This window comes from Pelmatolapia mariae, linkage group LG16_19 (assembly GCF_036321145.2).
Source record: "Pelmatolapia mariae isolate MD_Pm_ZW linkage group LG16_19, Pm_UMD_F_2, whole genome shotgun sequence".
Lineage (NCBI taxonomy): Eukaryota > Metazoa > Chordata > Actinopteri > Cichliformes > Cichlidae > Pelmatolapia > Pelmatolapia mariae.
Window position 1 is genome coordinate 10,321,331 of NC_086241.1, and position 27,113 is coordinate 10,348,443.

Below are 27,113 nucleotides of genomic sequence, written 5' to 3' on the forward strand. Positions count from 1 at the left end.
TTCCCAAATGGTTCTGCTGCCTAAACCTAAGCGAAATGTAATGGGAAAATTGTATAATGAAAATATACAGAAAAAATTATAATATACTCGGTTTTAATGCATAAAAGAAAACGAAAACACGAGAAATCAGGTGCTAGCACAACACCGGTAGCCAGGGGACTGTTGTGACGTGTCGCTAGATACGTCATTACGTTCCGCTCAGAGGCTATGGCGCTTCCTGACTGGATAATAACACTGGTAGCCACTTCATCCTTCATCTGTTTTTGTTTGTGCCTTCGCTACAGACGGACAGGACAGGTGTTTTGGAGAAAATTGTTCAGCAAGATAATGGCCCGAACGGAGAAGCCCTTGTTCCGAATAGCGTGAGTATGGCGCCACTTTCCTTGGCGACAGAGATTTCTGTCGTTTCCTTGGCGATTCTCTTGGCGTAGCTTAGCAACATCTAGCCATTTTTATGTGCTATAGATTTATCCCACGTAATTTAATTTAGACAAGACCATTTGAAAAGTACAGCTGTTGGTATTCTGCTGTGAGGCTCTTCTTCTCGCGATAATGGCATTTTTTTTTCATCAGCATATGCTGCAGTGGCTTCAACTTTATTTTAAGAGACGTTTGCATACCAACCATTTAAGTTACGTCAATTGTGCTCATTCAACAAACCAAAGAAATGACAGTAACTGCATGGCGAGGTTAATAATGTTAACAGCTTTTACTATTGGGACATAACATTTCCAATTGTCTCCCAGGTACACACTCTACACTAAGACCAGACTTGGCTACATGTACTACAAACGGCAAATGCGGAAAGCTCGTGAAAATTACCCTGGAGGGCATTCAACTACAGATCCCGTGGAGTTCAGTGGTATATGCAACAATTACTGGTTTAACTGGGTGACACTGGGCCAAACAATGCCTTGCTGTCACACGCTGTACATACCATAGAAGCAATTCTTATTACTATCAGTACAAAATTCTAGCGTTTGTTTCATTAAAGATGGATATTTTTATTAGTGCATGTTTAATGTTGTCCCGAATAATTATTATGTCATTTCTTTCTCTGCCCACAGGTGTTAAAATAATTCCTATCTCTGTGCTCTCTGACAACTACAGCTACCTTATCATTGACAGAGCCTCGAGCATCGCAGTCGTTGTAGACCCTGCAGACCCTCAGACAGTTCAGGTGAGTGCCTCTGATGTCACTTATGTGTCTTTGAATGGGTTAATAGATTTAGGCTATTGCGCTGAAAACAGCAATCAGTAACTGTGTGGTTAGTTCCAAGGGAAAAGTTGTTGTTTTTTCTTCAGAACATGTTGCTGCAGAGAAGTCAGGACATGCCAGATGTCGCCTGATATTACTGAAACATGATTGCTTTGCTTCTAGTTCAGCATTATTTTGTATATGTACCACAACTCTGAAGATCCTTAAAGGTATTATATGAAATGTATAATATCCAGTATTAAGATCTTTAAGAAAATGAAAATTTTTTTAGGGGAGTTGGAATAATACTATTAAAGTGTGATGATTGTCATTCAGTTCAAAGTCAGTTTAGTAACACGTACATGACATAGATGGGGTTAAAATGTATAAATAGTGTGAGTTACAAACAATATATGAAAGCCTGTATAGAATTATTGTTGTATTTATAAAAGTATGAGGCGTGTAAACAAAAAATATGAGTTTTATTGAAAGCTTGATTGTAATTGTAGGGCTCATTGACATTGGAGCCTCTCTGTCTTACAGCTGGTATCTCTGCACTGTCATTTTTCTGCTACCTTTCAACCATGTGTTTTACTTCAGCTGCAGCTGTTGACTGTCAGTAGCCAGCTGTTGTGAATGAGTGTGTTTTGTATCCATGGTATCTCTTCTTATTAAATACACAAGTATAATAACGCTGTGATATGTCATGAATCTGAAGTGTTGACTGAAGGTTTTACCAACACCTGATTTTTTTTTTTTTTTTTTTATTTCAGGCAGTCCTCGAGGCAGAAGGAGTAATGTTAGAAGCAATACTGTGTACACACAAGCACTGGTGAGTTTCATGTAATTTGTATGTATAAAAGGAGTGGGGGGGGGAAGACAGCATAGTATTGTGATATTTAGCATAGCAATGTTATATTGATACAGGGACACCAGTTATCGATATTTTATTTTGGAAATACTATGAACAAGAGGGCTTATCTCACCTGATAAGAGGCAACCTTTCTGCAAACAGATGCAGTCTGGCTTGGACTGACTAGAATTACTATGAGACCGATTGCAAATGTATAAATGCAGAGAGATTGCCAACATCTTGCCATCAGTCTGAACAAGTCTTTATTAATGATTACAACTTGAAGGGACTTAAACTCAATGGGCTGCCAGCTCATTGTATTCTGGTTATATTCCTATAGAACAGGAAGGTTGATCAGTGCAAATATAATAGTTTAATGTGGCTATTGAATATTTATAACAGTAAATTGCTGCAATATCAGAAACAGATTGGATGTCATTGCCAACTTGACCCCATTCAATATGACACTGGTAACATTTATAGTAGGTCTTAGTGACAGTTTTGGTGTACTTTACCATATCCTTTTGTAGCTAAAAAAATTCCTGAGGTAACTTTATCTTATTGGATAAGACAGATATTGAAAATGTTTAACTTCGAGGACATAATTTGCAGTTGAAGGCAAAAAAATCAAAATATATGTTAATGTGATAATCATACAAGACTCAGCATGTCACAAAAGGTTAAAAAATCATACAATAATAGGTATAGTAAAATAATAATGTGATTCACATCTCTAACACAAGAAGTTAGACTTATTATTACAGTACTGCTGATTAAAAGAATGCCATGCATTTGTATGTATAGATGTTTTCCCCACATTTTGAAAGTCCTGCCTTCAGTTTGATTAAAATAAGCACAGTGATTTTTAAAATAGGTACTTTGTATCTGTAATGTGTGGATATTGTCTAAATTGCTGCGTGAACCTTCTTTGTGATCCGTGCACAGGGACCACAGTGGGGGAAACAAAGGGTTGAAAAGGCTGCACAGCTCATGCCGAGTTTATGGAAATGCGGCTGATAACATTCCTGGCCTCACGCAGTAAGTCCCAGCTTGCACAGTATAGCACACTGGCTCACTTTGAATCATTCTTACTGTACTAAGTCCTGTTTTGTTCCCACTGTCAGTAGTGGTGGCAGCTGACTTCACACTAAATTATCGTGGCATGAGTGACTATTCTGTTATGTCTGAGGGGATAGAGGGTTATTTTAGGACTTCCAAACCACCAAACTAAAGATTTTTTTTATTTTTTTTTTTACATTTTTTTTCTAATAATGTAAAAATAATATGGGAAAGTAGTAGTTTTTGATACCTTTGCTCAACTGGTACATTTCAGAAATGGAAGCCTATTTCAGTTGTTTTTAATCTTTTAATTTTCACTAAAAATCAGTAACTCCACACTTCTTGGTTTAGGTTTTTTCATTACTTGTTTTTCTTTCCAGCCCTCTCTCACACAATGACTCGGTAACAGTCGGGCGTATGCGCTTTAAGGCCCTCTTTACCCCTGGACACACAGTAGGCCACATGATCTACCTCTTGGATGGTCAAACGGTCGGTGCCCCCTCCAGCCTCTTCTCTGGTGACCTGGTGTTTCTCTCAGGATGTGGTAAGTTATGCAGAAAACCAGATCAAGAGGAATTATTCTAGCTGTTTGCTTCTTTTTGGTTTTTTCAGAGTTACTGAAAATGCAGGATGAAATAGTTTGTTTGCTGTGGAGTCATTCTACACGGGTTCTCTGGGTTTTACTGGCTCAAAATTGTTCTCTACAGGGAGTGACTATGCATGCAAGCACAATTTGTCTACACGTAGTTATAGTTGTGTTACCTTAACAGAAGTCTATGCATTGCCCTCTTATTCCTGGCAATTTGATCAAAATATATGTTATGCTTGAGTAAAAGCAACTTAAAAAAAACTGGTGTGGCGTTTTTAGAGTTTTTGTGGGCTTTTTTTTTTCTATACTGTAAAAATGCTGAAGTCTGAGAACCTGATGATCGCACAGTCTAAACACGTAATAATAGCTCAAGATCAGCTAAAATGCTTAAGTGTGTGATACAAAGGAAGAGTGATTTTGACTTAATTGTACTATGTGATATATATGAAAAAATCTATCTGTCATCAGTGTTTCAATCGGTGCAATTTTAAAAAGGACCTTTGACCTGATGCCTTTTCTGCATTCAAATCTGTCATTTTTGGTTCACATGCAGATTACCTCATTCAAATGCAAGTTTAACATTGCTAATGCAAGTCAGCACCATCTTAACTGAATACTGTTGCATGCAAATTACACCTTTTCATATTTCATCGGAAATGCTGATTAGATTTCCTTTGCATACCTTAATGTAACATAGTTTTTTTTTTATAAGACTTGAAATAATTTAATCAGTTGCGTCAAAAAGTACTTAAAATATATACTTAATTATAGTATTGTATATTTAGTGGCCTGTTTTGGTTACCTTGTAATGCCAATGGCTTTTTTTAACGTGTTCTTTAATATACAATAGATTTTGTATAGCAATTTAGTGGTTGCCTGGTTTAGCAATTAATACATTTTCATTATGCACAAAATATTGAGATCAGGAGGAGACACAAACCCAGCCTTGGGTAAAATCTACGTGTGGATCTATCTGATGTGATGACCCCTTTGGGAAATAAGAGAGAAGCTGAAAGTATTATACATAGTTTGTACAGGAGTTTGTGTCTTAATAGCCAGTGGTCATCCTCATGACCTTTGAGAAATTGGACATTTTTATCTTCCAACTAACCAATTTGACAATCTAACTATAGCAGTAATGAAAATATCCTGGTAATATTAAAGATTAGACTATATGAATGCTTCAGGAACCCTGTTTGGAAATTGGAATCTCTTTGTTAACCTGTCTTTATTGTTTCTAGGGAGAATGTTTGAAGGCAGTGCAACAACAATGCTGTCATCTCTGGACACAGTTGGCTCCTTGACTGATGATACTCTTTTATGGCCTGGTAGGAGAATCTTTTCAGTTGTCTGATTCAGTGTCAAAAAAATTACGTTTGTGTGCTGCGGATGAAGTTGTGGTTTTAATGTCTTTGCTTTTAAAAAAGAGTGTTTTATCTATATACAGCCAAACCAGAAGAACAGGTTGCATAGGGAATTCTTTGGTTTGTAGGCTTTTAAATATGGTTATACATGTGGCTGTGATATTTTTCTTGTGTGTCCACTGGCTGTCCCGCAGGTCATGAGTATGCAGAGGACAACCTGCTGTTTGCTGCTGAGGTTGAGCCGCACAACACAGCCAGGGAAAACAAATATCAGTGGGTGCTGCAGCAGCGAGGCCAGAAGCTGTGCACGGTGAGAATGATGTATCACCATTGTTATGCCTCTCAAGCGAGCCATCCCAGGATTCATGTTGTCCAACACCTGAAATAAGGGCTTATCAGTTGCGTACAGCGTTCGTGCTGACAGCACTCTTGAGTGCACGCCGCCCTCTCGCTTTCCCCTCTTCCAGGCTCAGTCGAGTCCATCTGTGATATAGTCTGCAGCAGAGCAAAGGTTTGCTGTTCAGTGAAGTGCCCATCCTGAATTTAGATTAGTTTTTTATCTGTTATCAATACATGCCTCTAAAGGCAGTTTCACAAGATTGGAGCTTCCAGTTGATGATTTCCACCTCCAAAACTTATTGAATGACTATAACGTTTCCTCTGCAGTCTGCATGTTTTGGCTAATTTCACATTTCACACGTAGTCTTTTGCTTATTTATGTCTCCTGAGTTTGATCTTTGAGTATTATTTATTAAAAAGATCAGATATATAGTACACCAAAAAAACATGCATGAAAAATGTAAAGTTTTACTTATAGCAGAGCTGCCTGAAGGTGATGACTTAAACTTCTGAAACACTGCATCTGTATTTGACCAAATGTATCAGCAACTGTAGCACTGCTGTGACTCACTCGGTTAAGCAGGTCCTTTGAATAAAAACTAAATGCCATGCGGCGTGGACGCCGAAGATTGCGAATGCGAGAACTTAACAACGAGTAAAGTAGGATTTTAAAATTGATACCACAGGTGCATCTACTCAAAGTCTCTAACAAGTTTGAATATCATTTACCTCGACCTCAAGGTCAAGGTCAGAGGTCAAGTTTTCTAAAAATCTTGTGAGCGCAATAACTCAAGAAGGAAGTCACCTAGGATTCTCAACTTCATGCCACGCAGCTAGTAAAAATCTTGGACAGGTTTAAATCCTGGAGACCTTGACCTCAAAGTCAAAGGTGACCTTTCCTGAAAAGCATCTAGGATTTTCAAATTAAGGTTGATGCATTTGCTAATTCCAGATCTCATTGGCGGATTTTAAACTGTTATTGGTAAGGGATAGAAAGTCTGACTTAACAGATTGTTTTCGGCTTGTCACAGTAGGAACAGACCAAGCATTATTAACAATTAACCGAGTTTTATTCAAGCATCCCTTTGTGCTGTGATGCTGGAAAGAGGAAGCAGATGTCTAGGAATCCAGGTTGAGCTTTTCCTGTTGTGATACGTGTCTGCTTTGTTTAGGTTTATTGCCAAATTAATGTCAGTGTATCCTGGTAACAAATTAGCTGCTGTGTTTTCTTAATACTCACGGTGATGCCATCTGCAGAAATGCATTATCTGTTTTGTGATGGGGAAGGGAGTAACAGAATTCACTTGTTTTATCTTCTGTGATAGATTTATTTATTTTTAATCTTTCTGCAAATGATTGACACTGTTCAATCAAGAGCCCTTGAGGTGGGCTGCGTTTTGACGTGCTCTTTATTTCCAGTGTCCCTCCACGATTGGAGAAGAGAAGCAGTACAATCCTTTCCTGCGCAGCCACTCTGCAGAGCTCCACCTGGCTCTGGGTGTCCAGCAATTCCAGGAAGAAGACTGGACCCAGTTTAGGGCAAGGGTGCTGGAGGAACTGCGAAAACGCAAAGACCTCTACAACAGGAGATAGTACTACCAAGACGTCCACTAAAGTTTAGGGAACAGCAGACTGAGCTCAGCTGCACCAGGTTCTGTTACAAAAGTAGCTATTTGCAGGTGAAAGCTAATAATAAACTGATCTCTAAAGGTACTGTAGAAACAGTTTGATCTATTCTCTCAATGTTAAGGGGCATTAAGTAGTTTCTGACCTGTAGGCCTGTAGCTAGGATGGTAACCACAACTTCGTTATTACATAATACTCATTAATAGCTCTATTACCTCTCCAAATGCTGTAAACTACAGTCATTTTTTTGTTCATGGGAAGAGCAGTGCTGATTTTGTTTTTACTTTTAACATAGGATGTAAATATTATTGTTTTGCATTACTAGAGCATAGACATTTTTTTCTTATTGAGGTTTTTTTTGAAACACAGGGTGATAACAATGCACTACACTGAACCGTTAACATGTTAGGTACTGATTTGTTTACTCAATAGTAGTTTTTAGAACAAGTAATAAATTGTATTTAAAAGGTTTCTGAGACAATCTTTGGTACACACGCTGTATTTGTTACCCTGGTTTCAGACTTACAGTGATGCTGAAGGGTAATTATCTTCTCCCCAAAGACTGACAGTTTGGGATTTGAGTATTTGATTGGGAATATTTGATATTGTGATATCAACATATTCACCAAATTAATGCTAGGATTCATTTAATAAATTGCAAAGGCACTTTGCTGTTGGTACCTTGTGTGAAAGTGAGCACAATGTGACAAAAAAGGTCTGTACATAAATTTTATTTTAATAATAAGTCAGTTTGTTAATGCAGATTTTTTTTTTTTTTAGTTTGACTTAAAAAAGTAACACAAACATTCATTCTTTGCAATGGTTGTGTTTGGGCTACTTGTACTGTTAGTTTTTTATTTTTAATTTTTTTTGGTTTGTTTTTCCTTAAGAATTCGTACATTATAGTTCATGTTATAGTTGATGTGAAGAACGTAAACAAGTGGGCCAAAGACAAAAATGTATATTTTCTTGAACAGATCTCTTTTTTGTGCCTGTGAGCAAATAATTTTTTGTGAACTTCTTGTTACCATTTTAAATTTGTTCACTCCCTGAATGTGAACTACAAAATATGTGAAGGATCTAACTGGTACTTAACTGTAGTGAGACATGACTGAATTCATGTTGAAGGGACGATTGAATTAAGACTGCATTTATAATGTGACTGTGGCAAAAGAAATATTGTTTTTTGTTTTGGTGTATTTGACCAATTAAAACCTTTGGAATGCAAAATTTATCTTTTTTTTTTCTTTTCTTTTCTTGTTTTGGTTTGTTTGTTCGTTCGTTCATTCATTTTAACTGTATCGGATGATTTTTTATGATGTGACTACTCTCAGCTTCTGCTAAATTGTTGCTTTTTTGGATTGCTTCCTGTTCAGAAAACAGACCCAAACTTATTAAGCTTCCACTTTATCGCGTCTCTCTCGTATTCAAACTGTCATCGCTCTGCTATTAGCTCATCTTGCCAAAGGACTGTCCTTCCACAAGTCACAATAATTACTGCTTCTATAGTATTGATCAGAATTTAATCAAACTTACCCACAATAATCATCTAATGGGTCTTTACCAAAATTGTGCTCAAGGACACTTTTGTCATTTTTATAGGCACTTGTCCATGTTCACAGTATAACCTTCATGCATACTTCTTCCAGTCTCATAATATGTTTGCTTCTGATGTCTTGAACAGTAATCAATTTAAATCATATTTATCAGTCTTTAACACTTCACGAAGTGCCAAATGATGTGAAAGTCTGAAAGTATTGCTTTGCCTTTATATGTTGCATACCACTTGTATCCCATTAGACTGCAATGATCCTTATTGGTCATGGTCATGGCAGGAATCGTCCCATTGTTTTACTCCCATATTCATAGATATTTCATGTTAATACTTTAGCAGCTACACCCACAGTCTGGTCACATGCTCACTCCCCACAGTCTTTGGCATTTAAAGTCTGCCAACGACTGTGAGTGGAAAGTCACGTGACTGTACCCATCGATAAAGTGAGTTTTTTCCAGTTCTGCCAGCTCTTCTCCATAGATTCAGTATTTTCATGCCACTGAAGTTCACATTTAAATAGTGAATCGGGTCTAAGACATTAATCATTGCAAGGATTGCAAAGCATCTTTGCAATGCATGCTCATGTTGGTTGTTTGTAAAAACAAATTAGCCTAAAACTGATGTTAATTTGGACTTATTTTAAAAACGTCTACAAAAACAGACGTGTTATAGCAGCTGAGCTAAAAAGAAACTTTGACGTACAGTTTTTATGATCTAATCTTGCTGGAATTTAAACATGAAATTTCATAAGGGATTTAAATAGATTAGGATTTTATAAGAACATTTGATAGCATAAAATGTGTGACAATACAGTGGAGAAAACGGTCCTCTTTTGCACATTTTGTTTTCCTTCTTTGTGTCTTTTTTTTTTATACAAAGGAAGTATAACGCAGTTTCTGTCTATATGCAGAGGGCCAAAATGAAAAAGAAATAAATCTTTAAACTTTTGAGGGGGTTTGAAAGCGCTTCAGATTTCTGTGTTGCTCCTCCAGAAAAGCCTGTACCAGAGCACCTTGTCCCTTGGTGATTGTTGACTAAAATGTTATTCTGTTTGTTTGATGCAGACTCGCACCTTATTTGCATATGTTTGAGTTATGAATACTACCACATGGGAGACTGTTTTACTTCAGGTTATGTTTTAATGAGTAAGCATGAAAGTAAACTCTTCTATTAGAGCTGTGTAAGTGTTGTCTTTGCAAGCATTCAAAACTGACAGCTGAGATATTTTCCCCACTGCTAGAACTTCCCTCAGCTGAAATAAGGGAATAACCTACTTTGTGTGGATGCAAGAGATGTTCTAAAAAAGGAATAGATGAACAGTAAGAAAATATTACAGCAAGCTGTAGGATTACAATCCAGTGGTTTTTGTAATAACCAGATTTTATACCCTGTTTGTTTTTTTTACAAAGGTAGAACTGGATTTATTAGAACTAAAACAAGAGCTATAATACAGTGCAAGTGAGAAGTGGTAAACTGTGGCACATTACAGGTTTAGGATTAAGTATAATCAGTTAATATTGTGGTAGTTTATCACACAATCAAAAGAAAAACCTGCCTGCCAACCAGTCTCCTTTTATGTTGGGTTCACTGTGAATAGAGTTATTCTGACAGATCACTTTGATCCCATCTATCCTGATGGATTACAGTTCCTCCATTCATAAGGTTTGTGGTGTATGAAAATTACTTCAATGAGCCAATGACGCGTCCTTTGTAGTCAACACATCTCAGCCCAGTTTAACCCCTGTAGATTTTAGATCAGCAAATGTCTCTCACCACAGAATATCTTTTTTAAGGACGGCTTTGCGTTGATCCTGCTGACACCATACTAAGACACTTTATATGGTTTTATGGGTTTTTCCTTTGTGACCCAGTTGTAAATGTGCATTACGTGGTTTGACTGATGTTTACAAAAGGACCATAACAGGCATGTTTTGTTGGTTTGCTTAAGGTTGCAGTGGTGTCAGTGACCCATGCATAAAGCCTGTATAATTATTATCGAAGGTTTTTATGTTTCAGGCCTGAAATTTCTGATTCTCTTCTCTTCTCGTCTCTCTTTGATGTTAGTTTTATTGACAATTAGTTACAAATAGAACAAGTATCACCTAATGACTGCTCTAGATATACTTGGGCTATCTACTGCAGTAATCAAAGATATGTCAGACCCAGGTCTTCATACTCTTATTTTCTCACTAAAAAAAGGTAATTTAGAATGTTTTCACAACACGGTTGCAAAGTCCTTCAAGACTACATTTTGTATAATGTGGTATGGGGTTTAGCTCAGGACGTAGAACATGTTATCTACTAATCAGGAGGTTGGTAGTTCAATGACTTGATCAAAGGGTGGCTGCTTGAAGGGTGGCTGATCCAGTCTGCATGCCAAAGTATCCATGGGCAAGATACTGAATACCAAGTTGGAATGTGAAGGTTAGATCGAAAGCACTTAGGTGTATATAAAAAAAAAAAAAAAATGTTATCATGTTTGGTTTGACAAGAGGTGGAACTGAAGGTGGAACACTTACAGATGCAATGTTTTCACTGGGAGTGACCACAATGAAATACATTAGAAATGAACACATCAGAGAGACAGCTCGGGCTGAGTGGTCTGGAGACAAAGTTAAGAGACACAAGACTGAAGTGGTTTGGACATGGGTAGAGGAGGGACAGGGGATATATATTGGACAAAGAGTGTTTTAAATTGTGCTGCCAGGCAGGAGGAAAAAAGGAAGACCATAGAAAAGGTTCATGGATGTACTGAAGGACATGCAGAGATTTGGTGTGATAAAACTGGATGCTCGAGTTAAAGTGAGATGGAGGAAGATCCACTGTGACGACCTCTAAAGGAAGCACCTAGAAGAAGTATGCTACATAAAATAAATATACAAACAAAAAAATAAATAAACAATGCTACAATATTAAAGCACAAAGAAGGAGTTTTAAGAAAAAAAAGTTCAGATGTTTAGTTTGATGTATAGGAGACACATAAGGTACGCAAGGTTTACTGAGCCTGGATATAATTTATATAAGAGTTTGCAGTGGTATTATAAATTATATATTTTTAGTATTTATAATATTTAGCATATTATAAATTAATAACATAATAATTGATGCAGTTAAAAATAATCTTGAAATATTGTCGCACGTACACAAAGGCATTTGCTGGTGATTTCAAAAAGATCATTTGTAGTCCAAAGCTTTCAGACGCTTGACTCCGTTTCACTCCGAACACTCTGGTCCGTGATTTCACGATAATCTCGTTAACGTCACAATCAGGAAGTGAGTGCGGAAATGCTCTCACAGCTGTTGCTTACTGCTGCAGATAGTTTCCAGCCAGGTCTTGCGTGTCACCAAACAGCATTTCTGTCAAGATGTTGAAAGCGGTCATTTTAATCGGAGGCCCCCAGAAAGGTAACTCTTTTCCTTGGCGTGTTTTCAAAGTCATTAACGTGTGTTTAAAGCAAGGCTAGGCTGCTAATGCTAACAGGCTGGCTGAACTTGTTTTTATCACTGACGTGTCACAACGTGTCCCACGAACAAGAGGTAAAATATTACCCATATAGCTTTTATAGTCTAATATTTTATGACCACGTCTTGTAAACTATAGTCCAACCTGAGCACAGATTTTTTTTGGAAACCCCCCCCCCCAAAAAAACTTTAGCTTGCCTTCACTACTGATGCAGAAATGTCATTCCTTCTCAGCAAGCGTGACAGTTATTTATAGAAGAGTATTTTAGATTACTAATTATTAAAAAAAAATAGAATAAGTAAAGATAAAATAATAAAGTTAACGGATGTGTAATGAAAGGCTTTATAGCTCGGCAAGATCGGCTGTCTTTTATTTTATTCTTAGGAGAAAACTGCAGAAACCAGCTACATACTTACATACAGTACCCTTTACTGTATCTGCTTTGTACTCTTATCTTTTTAACGACTTGAGCCCTCATGATATGATTTGCTCAGATTTTTCCATTTTCGAAACAGAAGATGGCATGCAATGTTCCCTCTAATTTTTCATGTGTCTGAGCGAACACACAAACTCTCTGAGCGGTCCCTTGGACCACTGTGAGCGACATTAGACGTGTGCACTGTGGTCACGCCAGCATCGAATCCATCCAAGTTACATGGTTTATTAAAATAATCAAATTACAGCATTTACATTTATGTTAGACTACTTTTAATTAACTGCTTTAGCCCACTTACAATGAAAATTTAAAAAATCTTGTTCATGACCTGTGTAGTATGTTAACACTATTGGAAGTAAAAATAACTTGAACTCCAATTTTGAAAACACACTTTTTTTCTTTTTTTCATAAAGCTCTGACTTGTATTATGAGTATGAGTCTGTGGTCTGGGAGAGAGTCCTGTAACTCTCTGTCTGCCAAATACAGTATATAATGACCAATGTTGGGCAATTAATTATATAGTTACTTCTTCAAAAAAGTAACTTAGTTTGGCAAACAAAGTTTTTTGCAGCTATTTTTTTAAATGCAGCCAAGGCGTTTTTAAATAAACATTTCAAACTATTTACAGAACAATCAGCTGTTCTGCATCAAATTTGATGCCACACAAATTATTTGTGCCACTCCAAAAAATAATTTCTGTCCACTATGAGATAAAGGAGAACAACAGCCTGATACCTGCAGGCCTGACAACAGGAGATGTATCACGCCTGTAACACCTGTAACATTCAGCAGTCGCCTCATTGTTCTGACACACACAACAAAACTATTGACTACACTTCACACTAACTACACAAGATTTGCGCTAAACGTCGCAAATCTCTCACATCTCAAAACACCGCCGTCACTCCTAAAACTTCCCCCTTTCCTAAACACCTAAATGCCATGTTGCCATATCATTTTTTGATTGGTCGACATGGTACTTTTTTCGACCAATCGGAAAGGGTGGGGGTTGGTTTTGTTTTTGCTCACAGGCGGTGTTGGTTTTCCTTATAAAACACCGTTTTTACCGTTTCTTCCCGCAGTAAATATAAACAACGACAGTATTCAGGAAGAAAACCAAACATTGCAGATATTTTATCATAACTCTGGTTTTACGTGGCCTATCAACACAATTTAAAAACTGGAATAAAGTCCACACTTTTCCCTTTTTCAATTGTTCCATCTGTCCTGCTCACCTCTCCAATGGTTGTACACGTTGTCATTAACGTGGCTTCACTCCACATCAGCCACGTCGCTTTGCCAGCTAAAACACCAGTGTCGGCACATAAGAACGCCGTCATAGCCTGTCAACGACGTTGATTGGCTGCGTATATACGAATGTGAATCGCATCATTGGCTGGACTATGGGATAAGGTGGAATCGTTCTAATCCCATACGGGAGCAGCCAGTCACTTACTGACTAACACTGCAAAACAGAATTGTTAAAGTTTTAATTTTAATTTCAATTCAGGTTAGATTTTTTTTGTGCGCAACACAGATTTTCTGTGCGCAGAGCCCGTGCCAGCAGTGCGCAATTGCGCACGTGCGCAGCTTAGAGGGAACATTGATGGCATGCTATGGAGGAACAGCCCAAAACAAATAATACAATAAATAAATAAAATAATACATACGATACATAAAAAAAATAAATCAAGAAAGATTGAAAGACAAAATTATAGAAGAGGACTGACATGTAAAGCACACAGAACAGAAGCTCACAGAAGGCAGGCAAGAACAGAGTGATGAGAACATGGGGAAGGTGGAAGTGATGTAAAGAATAGACTAGCAACCCAAGCACTCAGAACTGCAGGCAGATTAGTAAATGAAGATCTTCTTATGCATAACCTCCTTGTTATATAGTGATGACAGAAGTGAGACCCTGAGAGAACAGAGACCTATATTATAACAGTGGCATTAAAACAGCGAGTATCTTTCCTCTGCTGAAAAAATATCCTTAGATCCCACTGTTTTAGATAATTACAAGCCAATTTCCAAACTCCTGTTTATTTCTAAAAGCCTTGAGGAAGTTCTTGCTCGTTAGTGTCTTCAGATTGTTGAAGGAAGAACATCTTAAAATAAGTAAAATAAATTCCAGTCGGGTTACCAACAAAACCACAGCACTGAAACAGCTTTATTGGAGATTACCAATGATATTCTTTTGCACTAAGAGAAGGGTGAACATTCTATTTTAGTCTTGCTTGACTTATCTGCAGCGTTTGTTCATGCTACTCTTATTAATAGACTACAAAACAGGCTGGCATCACTGGTACTGCTTTCAAATGGTTTTCTTCATACTTATTGAACAGATACCTCAGAATTCATATTAGTCAATGCATGTCCACCTCTGAACCCCTCAGGGCTCAGTTCTTGGACAATTTCTGTTTTCTTTATATATGTTACATGTGGGCCATCTGCTTAATAGTTTAAATGGATTCTCCTATCATTTTTTATGCAGATGACACATAATTGTACTTTTCTGTCAAGCCCAACAACCTCAAGAGCCTCTCCTACCTCAGTGAATGCTTACATCTCAAAAGACACTTGTTTGTCTTTTTCATTCACCTCAGAACTGGTACAAAAAAGAAACTTGATATTCAGTCATCTAGAACGTCTAGTTACACCTTAGGAGTTAGAAAACCTGTCCGCCACTCTGACTTTAAAACTAGAGGTGACTGTGCTTTTGAGGTTGTTTTGCCTAAACTGTAGAACTGCCTTCCTCAGTCAATCAGGTTTGCTGACTCTGTGACTCTAAAATTAGCTAAAAACTAATTTTTAAAGGTTACCTTTCCCTTAATCTTTTCCTCTTTATTTTCAACTATAGTAAAGTTGTGTGTATGTTTGAATGAATGTCTGATCATGTGGTTGATTGTGTCTGTTTGTCTTAATGTTAACTTGTATACCTATCTGCTATGTGTGAGTTTAATTTGAACTGTTAAGCACATGTAATCCTTTGTTTTGAAAAGTGCTATACAAATAAAGTTGTTATTATTATTTTTCTTAAAATATTCAAACACTGTTTTTCAGGCACAAGATTCAGGCCACTGTCATTTGAAGTGCCCAAACCTCTTTTTCCAGTAGCTGGTGTTCCCATGCTTCAGCACCACATTGAAGCATGTGCCAAGGTAAGTTTCATTTTGAAGTATTGGATTGTCACTAGTTTTGAAATGTTGGCTCTTGTTTGTTTTTTCTTTTTTGTAAGAGCTTAGTAATTCTTAAAATACTAAAGCAACTGTCGCCTCATTAGTAGTTGGTGTTGGGAATTTCTTGGCCTGTGTTTTGTGACAGACAGCACCCACAATTACTCTAATGTTGATCCTTTTTGTTTTCTTTTTTTTATATAGGTTCCAAACATGAAGGAGATTTTGCTCATTGGTTTTTATCAACCAAATGAAGAACTGAATAGATTTCTGTTAAATGCACAGCAGGAGTTCAAAATTTCAATCAGGTAAACAGTGGAGCTGTTGGCTTTGCTTTTTTATAGAAAAATGTTTTCATTTCCTAGGTATATCGATAGCAGCGACATGAGCTTGTGAGAATTAGGAGGATGTGATAGTTCAGTGTCAAGATTTATAAATACATTTTGTATACGACACAAACCAGAACACCATTTTGATTCTGTTTGTCTTTAGTTATTCTTTTTTGTGGCAAATGTAATGCTTTACTTGCTACTGTCCACGCCCATTGCTGAATACCTGTAGATATTTCACTCTTCCTAACTCTTCACCACAGGTACTTGCAGGAGTATGCAGCCCTGGGCACTGGAGGGGGCATCTATCACTTCAGAGATCAGATTGTCTCTGGCAGTCCAGAGGCTTTCTTTGTACTGAATGCTGATGTTTGTTCAGCATTTCCTCTTACAGAGATGCTCAGCTTTCAGAAAGAACACGGAGAACCAAACAGCTTTGTTATCCTTGGGACAACGGTAAAACGTTATAATTAGTTTCTGGAACGTGAACTGTAGTGAAAGTAAAACTAGATTTACTTGGTTGGTTTTTCTTTGACTTTTTGACTACAATTAAAATGGTTATATTAGATCTTTTCTCTTTATAGAATTTGAGATTATGCTAAATTATATTGACATTTTCTCTAATCAGGCAAACAGAAAGCAATCCATGAATTATGGCTGTATTGTGGAAAACGAAGAAACGAATGAGGTAGTTAACCATTTGGTCTTTCTAGACAGTTACTCTGTACTGCTGAAACTTAAAATTATGATTAATCTTTCTTTTTTGATATGCAGGTCTTGCATTATGTGGAAAAGCCAAGCACATTTGTGAGTGACATCATCAACTGTGGTATATACCTCTTTAACCCAGACATCTTCCAACATATTGGCGCAGTCTTCCAGAAGAACCAGCAGGACATGTTACTGTGAGTTGTAGCTCTCCCACTTGTTGGTATGTGCGTGGGAATGTGTGTGAATACCATTTACTCCATTTCTTTGTTTCTCTTCATTTGTCTTTTTTCCTTCCTTTCTCCTCCCTGCCATGTTTTCTGTCTCTTCATACAATCATCAGATATCCCTATGATGGGTAAGTGGGTATGATTAGGTTGCATGGTGTGGTTTTAGAGCACTTAGTGTATGGGGTGAGAATTCCTTGTGAATGCTACTTGTATCACTTTTCTGTGCACAGTGACATGGAAACAATATTTTTTTGTTTCTTAGATTTCATGGTCTGACATTTTGAGCACTGTTTACATTCAGTTCAGTTTTGTTTAGCTTAACACAAAGACTGGAAACTGGTAAAACAGCTCTTTGGATTTCTAGGTGAAAAAATGTCACCTAGTAGGAAACGTTTCCCCAGTAGGACTTTTCAGTCTGTACACAAGCCTTAATTTAAACTCAGTTTACCATTGTTCAGTTGGTGTACCCAGGTTTTACTAATGACGTCCTAGCTGGACTATTTTAAGAAATAAATAAGATTATGCTTTGTGAAACAGCTCAAGATGTTGAAAATTAACTAAAAGTATCAACAGCTGTGATGTTATGTCAAAGATGTCTCTGCATTGTATTTAAAAGATATCTAGTAATGTTAGAATGCCAACCAGCTTATTGTTTGCTTATCGTTGTTGCAGTCGTTTTGTCACATGACAACTGTAACATCACCACAGCGCCATCCCCACCTTGAGTATACTTGATTATACTTTCCACTTCTGCAAGTCTGCTAGGGCATGCTCAGGTCAAAGTAGTGCAGATTTTGTCATTAGACAGTGAGCGCGATGGGTCTGTGTGGCCTTCTGTGTGTCTGCCTGTTGTTCACGACCATGCCAAGTCATCCATGGAGATTTTACATTATAGTACGCCAACTACTCATGCGCTGCAGGCTTCAAAGAGGTATAACAGGAATGACTACTCAGCTGTCAGATCTCCTGCTGTCCATGTCGGTGTCTGCAGCGGAGTATAAACGAGGCTTTATACTGACACTGAGCGCATGCCAGACTTGCTGCATTCTTCTGCTGAAATATGCGTGTCACCACTCAGATAAAACCTCTGCATCAGCACTGCTATAAGAGTAGAAGAAATTGAAACCAGAAAAAAAAGCAACACAAAGTTTTCTTCATAAAGTCTTATCTCTTCAGCCTTTTGCAGCATCTCCCCTTGTATAATCTGGGAATCCCTGAGCACCTGATATATACTGATATATCACTGATCGAACACTCGTGTCTTCAATCCAACTGTGCCACCCATGCCGAGTTACAAAAAGTCAAAAGGGGCACAACAAACTGAAATGACAACAGAGGCTGGCTCAGGCTGGCAGTTGTGATGTCGCTTTTCAGGATGGTGACAAGGGCAGGTATAAATAGGCTTTTAGTCTGGCCTGTGTAATACCACATTTCGCCTCTAGATAGGATAGTAAATTCATCTAGCTTCTGTTCTGCCCATATTTTTCCCTACAGTCTTTGACCTCTAGTCAGTCGTGTTGAAGGACTAGCAGGCAGTGAATGAACCAGTAAACACAGTAAACTGAAGCTCTTGGCAAGAGCAAGATTAACAGGAGCCAAGATTTTGCTGCTGCTGACTTCAGTATGTCCTAGAGATGAAAGAAGTTCAACTAGCTTCAGATCAGGAGGTACCATTGCCTGCTTTTATGAAACATTGCTAACCCCTCTAGTGTAGAGCACTACATAAAGCATCTGTAATGGAGAATAATGTTCATATTTAATAAGAATGGTTATTCAGTCCTCTAACCTTTTCCAGGAGTAGTTGCAAATTTATAGAGTATAGACAAAATGCAATTCACATCCATATGCGTAGGTTTAAAGAAACATCTACGCTTTTGTAACCTGCTCTTCTGAGGAACTGCATTTTGAAATGGTCTATTTTTTTTTTTAAAAGAGGCTCAACACATTTAGTTGTCTCTATAGTTTCTGCTGAATAAGCTAGAAAAAAACTATAATCGAGATAGTGAAGCTTCATGTCAAACTGATACAGATGTCTCTCTTTGCTCATCGCTTCACTAGAGGACTTGCTTTTTTTTAAAAAAATATAATAATATGCATGTGGACTGAGTGTACCCTGCTATTTCACAGAAGCTATAATAAAACACGGGATCAATATGTATTTTTAAAATGCATACATTTAATCTTTGATACTTTTTCAGTTTGTTTTCACTGTACAGTAGCTGACCTAACAAATACCACACCAAGGACACTTTTACATATATTACAACAGGTCAAACCACGCTTTGCATAATTCACCTGCTAACATCAATAGCACTTAAATCAAGCTGGGCACTGAATCAGCAAAATTGTTGAACACATCAGAGATACTTGATAGAAATAAGAAGGCTTTTACTGCAGTCTCTCGGGGACCGCTTTGCCTCTAACCACACCCCCTCCTTTTTGGTAAAACTTCGATTATGGGTGCAATCCTTTAAAATATTCTTTTCATCAATATTTAACACTCTGTTTCATCTCAGGGCTCTCACAATACACTATGCCAGAGACCCTGATTAGTATGGAACACATAGTCTCTTCTACTTAAGTTTTGGATCACAACTAGGTAATCAGCTTTGGTTTCAGCCCAGCACTGACACCATCAAAGATAACAGTGATGCATTTTAACTCGGTGTTCTCATTTGACTCTGCAGGCTGGATAGTAGGGCAATAAATTCATGTTTTCTTAAGAGACTTTAGAGGTAATGGGAACCGCTGGGTTGTTTTTTGGTTTTTTCTTTTTTTTTTTGTACACAACTAAATATTTGAAGAATCTCAATAGCTACTCAAGAACGGGAGGAGTGAAAGGGGAAAACAGGATGTAATTCTCATTTCTTTATTCACCTTTGGCAAGAAAAAGGAACGTGATAAAACTTCACATTTTGTATATGTGAATTGTTTATTTGATGTTTGGAGAGAAAGCTGAACCTGATCATTAACGACCAACCCTGGTTATAAATAGGTATGCTTGGTCTACGCTGCAACATTGGCATGCAAGTCTTCAGTTTTCTTGGTGAGCAGACAAGGCTTGGCCACAGCTTTAGGTTATGAATTCTGGAAAACTTGTCACCTCATTTTTTTCAAAATTCAGAAAATATACGGTTTCAGCTGACACTCGAAAAATAACGTTTCGTTCAGTTTAGGGTAGTTTATGCCGATTCTGTCTTGAATTTAATTTCAGCCTCAAGCTTTGTGCACAATATTTTAAAAAATGGGATTTGTAACTCTGTGCGACTGATGATCTATTTCTGGCAGAGAGGAGCCAACCAACGGCTGGCACCGAGCTGAGGCCATCAGGCTGGAGCAGGACATTTTCACTGCCCTGGCAGGACAGGGAAAACTCTACATATATAAAACCCTCAGCTTCTGGAGCCAGATTAAATCTGCAGGGTGAGTGAATGTGTCATAAATGGTGTCGCATTCAAGAGGGCATAAATTTGATACTGCAACCCTGAATGTCAAAGAATATGGGAGACACTGGACTTGCATACATATAGGCTCCAAACCTTGTTGAAGTACAACTTATTTCTTTTGACACAGAGAGTAAGTTTTTATAGTTGTTTATACAGTCCATGTAGACTCACCAAGGAAGTCTTTGTGCAGTGTGATTATGCTATAAGCTGTACAAAAATGTAAATTACCACCTTAAATGAAGAGACTCTTGATTTATACTTGTTTCTTTATTTTATTTCTTTGACTTTTTTTCCCCCTCAGGTCTGCAATTTATGCCAGTCGATTGTACCTCAACCAGTATCACACAACTCATCCTGAAAGACTGGCGTCAAATAAGGAGGGAGGCCCCAAAATAACTGGTACAATTTATTAACTTCCTGTATCTTTTTTTTCTTCCTCATAATAAAACAAACAAATCTATTTAGACTTGCTTCCTTTTCCTTTCTCCAGGTAATGTCTATATTCATCCTACAGCTAATATTGATCCCACAGCTGTGGTAAGGGTTTTCCTTTGTTGTATTGCAATATGCTTTAAATAGAAATGTCATGTCCTGTTAACAGCAGAGCCTCATATTAAAAATTTCATACTGTATTCAACTCTAAAAAAGATCAGGATGTGTTTTTAGATGGTTTGATAAGTTAATTTGGGGTTACTAGTTGAAATGGTACTGATATTATCTCACACAGTAATTTATTTTCTCTTTGCAGCTGGGTCCCAACGTTTCCATCGGCACTGGAGTGACTATTGGCGCTGGTGTCAGAGTTCGAGAATCTATCATCCTCCATGGTGCAAATTTACAGGTGACTGCCTCTGAATATAAAGTACACTGTTAGAAAAAAAAAACATGCTTGATATCGATACTGATATGGACTGGGTAATGTGTTAGGAATGAAAGGATGACAGGTTGGAAATGAAAGTGATCAACTTACAGAGGGTTGTATTCAAAGACACCTGAAAGTCAGAAGTGGAAAAAATGACGTGACAGTCTATTTTGCTGAAATTTCATTGCAGCAACTCAAAATGGTACTCAGTAGTTTATGTGGCCCCCGCGTGCTTGTATGCATGTCTGGCAATATGGGCGCATGTTCCTGATGATGAGGCAGATGGTGTCCAGGGGGATATCCTCCCACATCTGGACCTCAGCGTTACTGAGCTCCTGGACAGTCTGAGGTGCAATGCGGCATCGAATGGACCGAAACATGATTGGATTTAGGTTGGGCGATCATGGGGGCCAGTCGGTGGTATGACCTCCTTCATTCTTTAGGAACTGCCTGCATACAAACTGCCACATGAGGCCATGCATTGTTGTGCACCTTCTCCTCTTTGCACAGAGGAGCAGATGCCGGTGCTGCTGATGGATTAGGAAGCTTCTACGACCCTGTTCAGCTCTCCTAGAATAACTGTCTATCTCCTCCACGCTTTTGAGGCACTGCTCATAGACAAAGCAAACCTTTTAGTAATAGCATGTCTTGATTCCTGGGGGAGTTGGACTACCTATGCAACCCCTGTAGGGTCCAGGTATCGCTTCATGCTACCAGTAGTGGCACTGACCCTACCTGAATACAAAACTACAGTGAAAAAATAGGAAGTAAGGATGTTGTTTCATTGCTGCTTCTCTTCTAGTGCACCTGTTGTTAATTTAATTAAGACGAAAGCAGCTGAAACTGATTAACAACCCTCTCTGCTACTTAACTGACCAGATCAATATTCCGGAAGTTTAACTGACTTGATACTCTGATTTAAAAGCGTTCCTTTAAAGTTGAGCAGTGTAATTTCCAATTCCCTGCTCAACTTGCTTCACTTCATCAGACATCATGTCTTGCTTGGCATTATACTAAACATCAAACTAATTGACATGGAAGTGAATTTATCTGAAGTGATCATCTTTACATTTTATTAGTAAATTTTATCCACACTTCAGCTGTGACCTCTCTGAAATTTATCTTTACTCATCTGTCACACTAGAAATATCGTCGCATGCACCTCACACAAAGATGTCATTTTTAACGATTTTGAGGCCGGAATAATTGAATCCCACACCTCCAGCGATGACTGGCAGCCTTTTAAAATGAATTTATACTGCTGGTGACTTATTGGTTTTCATTGCGCATTGCCTAGAAGAACAACTTGCAATTTGAGCAATACTTACAAATCATCACTACCTGTTGTAATACTCACTGCTTTTTCCCCCTCTTCATGTTTGAACAATCTCTAATGGAGGAGTGATGCTTAAAGTGGAGTTTCAGGGCCTCCAGGAACTAATGACCTATAGCCAAGGGTTCTGCAAAATAATCAAGTCTAAAGATGGGGACCACATAGGACAAGAAAATGAGCATATTCCACCCTCTATTCTTATCTACATTATCTCTGAGAGCCAATAGAATCACTGAATTGATTGTTACACACTATGTCACGTATCCTTGGAATACGTGACATCGTATCCCCCGTCTCCCCCAGAATTTGGAACACCTGTATTAAAGCAGATGTGGAGACTTGAAACACAACAATTATCTGCTGAAGGCTTCCCGATTTTTCACTAACTTCCTTTTTCCCCCTTCCACAAGGATCACTGCTGTGTTTTGAACAGCATTGTGGGATGGGATAGTACCATTGGCAAGTGGGCAAGAGTAGAGGGAACCCCAAGTGACCCAAATCCAAATGATCCCTATGCAAAGATTGACAGCGAGACACTCTTCAGAGAAGGAAAACTCACCCCCTCAATTACAATTCTAGGTAAGCCTGCTCTGACTTGAAATTATATATCTGTTCAAGTATTGTGTTCGGTATATTGTTCTGAGAAATGAAAGGTTATTGGAAAGAAACCAATACCTAAGGCCCAGTTCCTGCATGTATTTGAATAATTATTTAAGATATTTGTGAATCAGCTTGTAAATCACAGGTAAGGCACTTTGAATGAGGTGGTATGCAAATTAAAATTCTCTAATTGTCACAGTTGTTTTTACATTTCAGTAAACTGTGGCTAAAAAGAGCTGCACAAATAATGTTGGGGAGTGATGTGAGAGTCAGAACAGCAATAAACTGTCTTTGTCCTTTGCAGAGACTTAATACTGCCTTGCTTTGTCTCCTCAGGTTGTAACGTGACGATCCCCTCTGAGGTGATTATACTGAACTCAATTGTCCTCCCACATAAAGACCTCAACCGCGGCTTCAAAAACCAAATTATTCTCTAGTTAATCTTCCTCACGCTTCTGTCCACTTACTGTCACTGATGAAGGATGCTGCTGCCCAACTGCTGGCTCTGTCTCTGAGTTACTGTATATAAGATGTCAGAAATGAATATATGGAACATTCATTTCATAGTTTTGAAAGATAGATTGTTTTTTTAACATATTTGTCCTCAAGTCTTTATGCAACATTGAGTGTCAGCAACATTAGAGAGAGGCTAATCATGCATGTTGATTCACCTTGAAAGGTTCCGTCATGCCAGAGGTTTTATATTGTTTTTACTTATCAAATTTACCGAACTGTAAAATTACCACAGACACTAATGTAATGTATGTAGTTGGATTTAATATGATGTAAAAAATTAAATAATAAAAAAAAGAGTTTATAGATATCACATATTCTGTTTCTCAAGGGCATCCTTGACAAACGTGAACTGTTACTTCAACATGAGATGGGAAATTATTGGAAAATAAAAATCACTGGCTACCAACTGTGGTTAATTTTAAGAAGTGATTATTTTTCTGGAGCGCTGATTAAAACCTTTTAGCAGCTTCATTGTTAGTCTAAAGAATTGACTGCCATCAAAATAAATCAGCAGACTTGAGATTTACATTGCAATCAAGCAATGTTGCCTTTGGAAATGTGAATTTTGTGGGAGTGGGGTGCTTCTCCCAGCAACACGAGATACTTAAATTGTGCAATCACTGAAGAAACTCTTCCAGTTTATGTATACAGCACATTAATGTTTACTTATTAGGCACCCATGATCACTTCGGTACTTTTGCTTTAATTATTACAATGAGAGTGTCTATTGAGAAAGTGTAAACTCTGCTACTGGAAGTTCTTTATAATATATTTTAATCAAATCTGTTTTGCACATTTGAGCATACATTTTTTATTCATGGTGGGTTGGTGTCAGGTTTTACATGCTTTTCACTGTTAATTCAGGTGCCTTAGAGCTTCAAAAGACTGAGCCCAGTTGATGATAAAAACACTATAATGAGGCCCTGTAGCCTGGGATGAGGCAAATCTCCACGTTCCACAGATGAAAGGCAGTCCTAAAATTCATTAGATCAAATAGGTTTTCCACTCCCATAACAGTAAAAATTTACAATTTATTTATGCAGAGAAGTACTCGCAGTTATAGAAGTAGTAGAACTTGTATGGCTAAACTACAGTATTACTTACCAAACATCTAACAGCATGCTTGTCCAGCTTTTTTTTTTTCATTCTGCCTGTGGGGAGAAATGGTTTGTGTGTGAGCAGGGAAGCCGTGTTAAAACATGTCTAAAATATACGGGACAGAGTGACAGAAACCATCAGGTGGGAAAGGCAGCAGAGGTGACATGTGACAAATCCTCCCTGCTCGGGCTAAATGGCGAGCATTTCAGTGTGGTGAGTCAGAGGGCATAGTGTGTGTGCTCATCTTTTTCAGTCAACATAGATTTTTAGAAGTGGGTATTTAAACTCCTCTGCTCTTATGTGTATCTTTGTTCTCTGTATGTTATAATTATTGTCATCACCACTGTAACCTCCACTTGTTGGAAATGAATACTGATTCAAAGACGGTTTGTTCTTCTATCAATATATATATATACACACATAATATAACATATATAAAGCAAATAATAAGCAGACGGATGATCAAATTGACTCTAATCCTTGAGGTTCCTCGTGTCCCTATAAGAAACTCTCTTAAAGCCCTTTTGACTAGAGCACTGGATCTTTAATGATGGCATTGTAAAGGCGCTGTGGCTCATTACAATGCCATCATTATCAGGAAAACAATAATGTTTGCTGAGGAGCCGCTGTATATGTCGTAGTTGGTCATGCCAGCCCTTGTTACTAGCTGCTTCCACAATCTGACCAGCCACTCTCGTGCTACATGTTGTGGTTAACAGTTGGGTAGTACAGTGTGTCTTCAGTAAATGAAGCATGAGGAAAGCTTAAGTGTCTCTATTAGCCTTTAGAAAGTCTCCACTGGATGGATCCAATCTGTATTGTACTGGTGGGATAAAATGCAGAATTTGAATCACGACTTGTGTCTATTACAGACATGTGAGGTATTCATATAAGGTGATACTCTGATCTAAACGGATGACACTAAGTAGATCAGTTACAATTAACAAGATGCTTACACGTCAATTTTAAACAAATAGAATTTTTTTTAAATAATACATTTTTGGAGCTAATGATTTTGAGAGCACAACTTCTACAGTTCTGACTGTTTCTTTTAGAGGCCAGGTTAGTGAAGTGCTTGTCTCCTTGTCAAGATCCATTGAGCAGCTATTGATCTGCTGGCTGGTGACATCCAATTCCAGTGCCTCACTTCCTGCCAGTTTGAGACTAGACTCGTGTGTGTCCTCCGTGTGCTTCAGTGCTTACGGTGCTGAATGTTTCTCGCTGCTGAGCTCTTTCAACCATATTTAATTTCCAGTGACCCCTTCAAAAAGTGAGAGTCGAATCTTCCAGTTTTTCAGGGCAGCCCTTCCTTGAAAGACCATGATACGCTGTATTCAGTAAAGGTCTGCAGGAATTTAATTGTTATATTATGACTTAAATTAACTTGGGTGAGTGATGAAACGTTTCTCCCACTGAAAATGCTACGTCCAGATGAACAGAATCAACTTTTGGGACTTAAATTAATGTTTATTTGTGTCTTAAGCTTATTATTAAGCTTTTGTCTCTCTTCAGTTTCATTATTCTCTGTTTCTGGTTGTTACTTTCTTACCCAACCTAAATCTTGAAACCCACTGGCTGTTGTATGATGGCTTAAACACTATGTTGCCAAATGTATTCGCTCATCTGCCTTCACATACATTTGGAATTGAATGACATCCCATTCTTAATCCACTGGTTTTAATAAGATGTCGGCAAACTCTTTGCAGCTTTAGATCAGGACTCTGTGCAGGCCACACTGAAATTGCTCATACATGTCTTTGTGGACCTTACTTTGTGCACTGATATGCAGACATGCATCAACATACACATTACAAAGGTTTGATTTTGAAAAAGCAAAACTACCAACTGAGATGATGGCCCTTAACCTTAGTGGACAAACTTGATGTCCACTGATATGAAAGAATAAACAATGAAATCAGCTTCACTGGTCATTGTTTGCTTTCAGATACTCTGTGTGTGTAGGAGGGCTAACAGTGGAGGCTAGACCGACTTTGGGCAAAGGTCCAGGGATGTTTCCACTTGAGAGGACAGGTGGAGGGTTTGCATGTCAGTACACTGAAAGGAAGATGCCTAACAGAAGCCTAAAGGATTGACAAATGAGCTGTCAAATAGAAACTGACATCTCACGGTGCTCAAATTCATACGGTAAAGAAAAACAGGATTTGGCTGTCATGCATCGCCGGTGAATGCTAATGTTTTGCTAAACTGTGCTCTGAGAACATCCAAGCCCACCAGTTCCCCGAAGAGGTGTAAAGGGGGCATTTTTGTTCTTACTCAGCAGATGTGCTGTGTTGTAGAAATCTTACGTTTTTGACTTCTGACTTTGATAAATG

The 27,113-nt window shown here is 38.0% G+C and overlaps 2 protein-coding genes across 3 annotated transcripts; both read left to right on the forward strand.

Moving 5' to 3' along the window:
* Positions 1 to 204: 204 nt before the first annotated feature.
* pnkd (PNKD metallo-beta-lactamase domain containing) lies at positions 205 to 9,756 on the forward strand. Its single transcript, XM_063499960.1, has 9 exons — positions 205 to 362; positions 747 to 862; positions 1,068 to 1,180; positions 1,972 to 2,030; positions 2,997 to 3,089; positions 3,491 to 3,654; positions 4,941 to 5,027; positions 5,258 to 5,373; positions 6,822 to 9,756. Exons 1-9 carry the CDS (start codon positions 208 to 210, stop codon positions 6,993 to 6,995), a joined length of 1,077 nt encoding a protein of 358 aa, XP_063356030.1. The 5' UTR covers positions 205 to 207; the 3' UTR covers positions 6,996 to 9,756.
* Positions 9,757 to 11,853: 2,097 nt separating this feature from the next.
* gmppaa (GDP-mannose pyrophosphorylase Aa) lies at positions 11,854 to 24,078 on the forward strand. 2 transcript variants are annotated; one of them, XM_063499850.1, is made up of 13 exons: positions 11,854 to 11,988; positions 15,546 to 15,643; positions 15,863 to 15,966; positions 16,251 to 16,443; positions 16,616 to 16,675; positions 16,762 to 16,892; positions 17,039 to 17,053; positions 20,214 to 20,348; positions 20,673 to 20,770; positions 20,862 to 20,908; positions 21,120 to 21,212; positions 22,977 to 23,145; positions 23,503 to 24,078. In XM_063499850.1, exons 1-13 carry the CDS (start codon positions 11,949 to 11,951, stop codon positions 23,601 to 23,603), a joined length of 1,284 nt encoding a protein of 427 aa, XP_063355920.1. In that variant the 5' UTR covers positions 11,854 to 11,948; the 3' UTR covers positions 23,604 to 24,078. The 2 variants fall into 2 exon arrangements, with proteins under 2 accessions (XP_063355920.1, XP_063355921.1); XM_063499851.1 differs by lacking the exon at positions 17,039 to 17,053.
* The last annotated feature ends 3,035 nt before the right edge of the window (positions 24,079 to 27,113 follow it).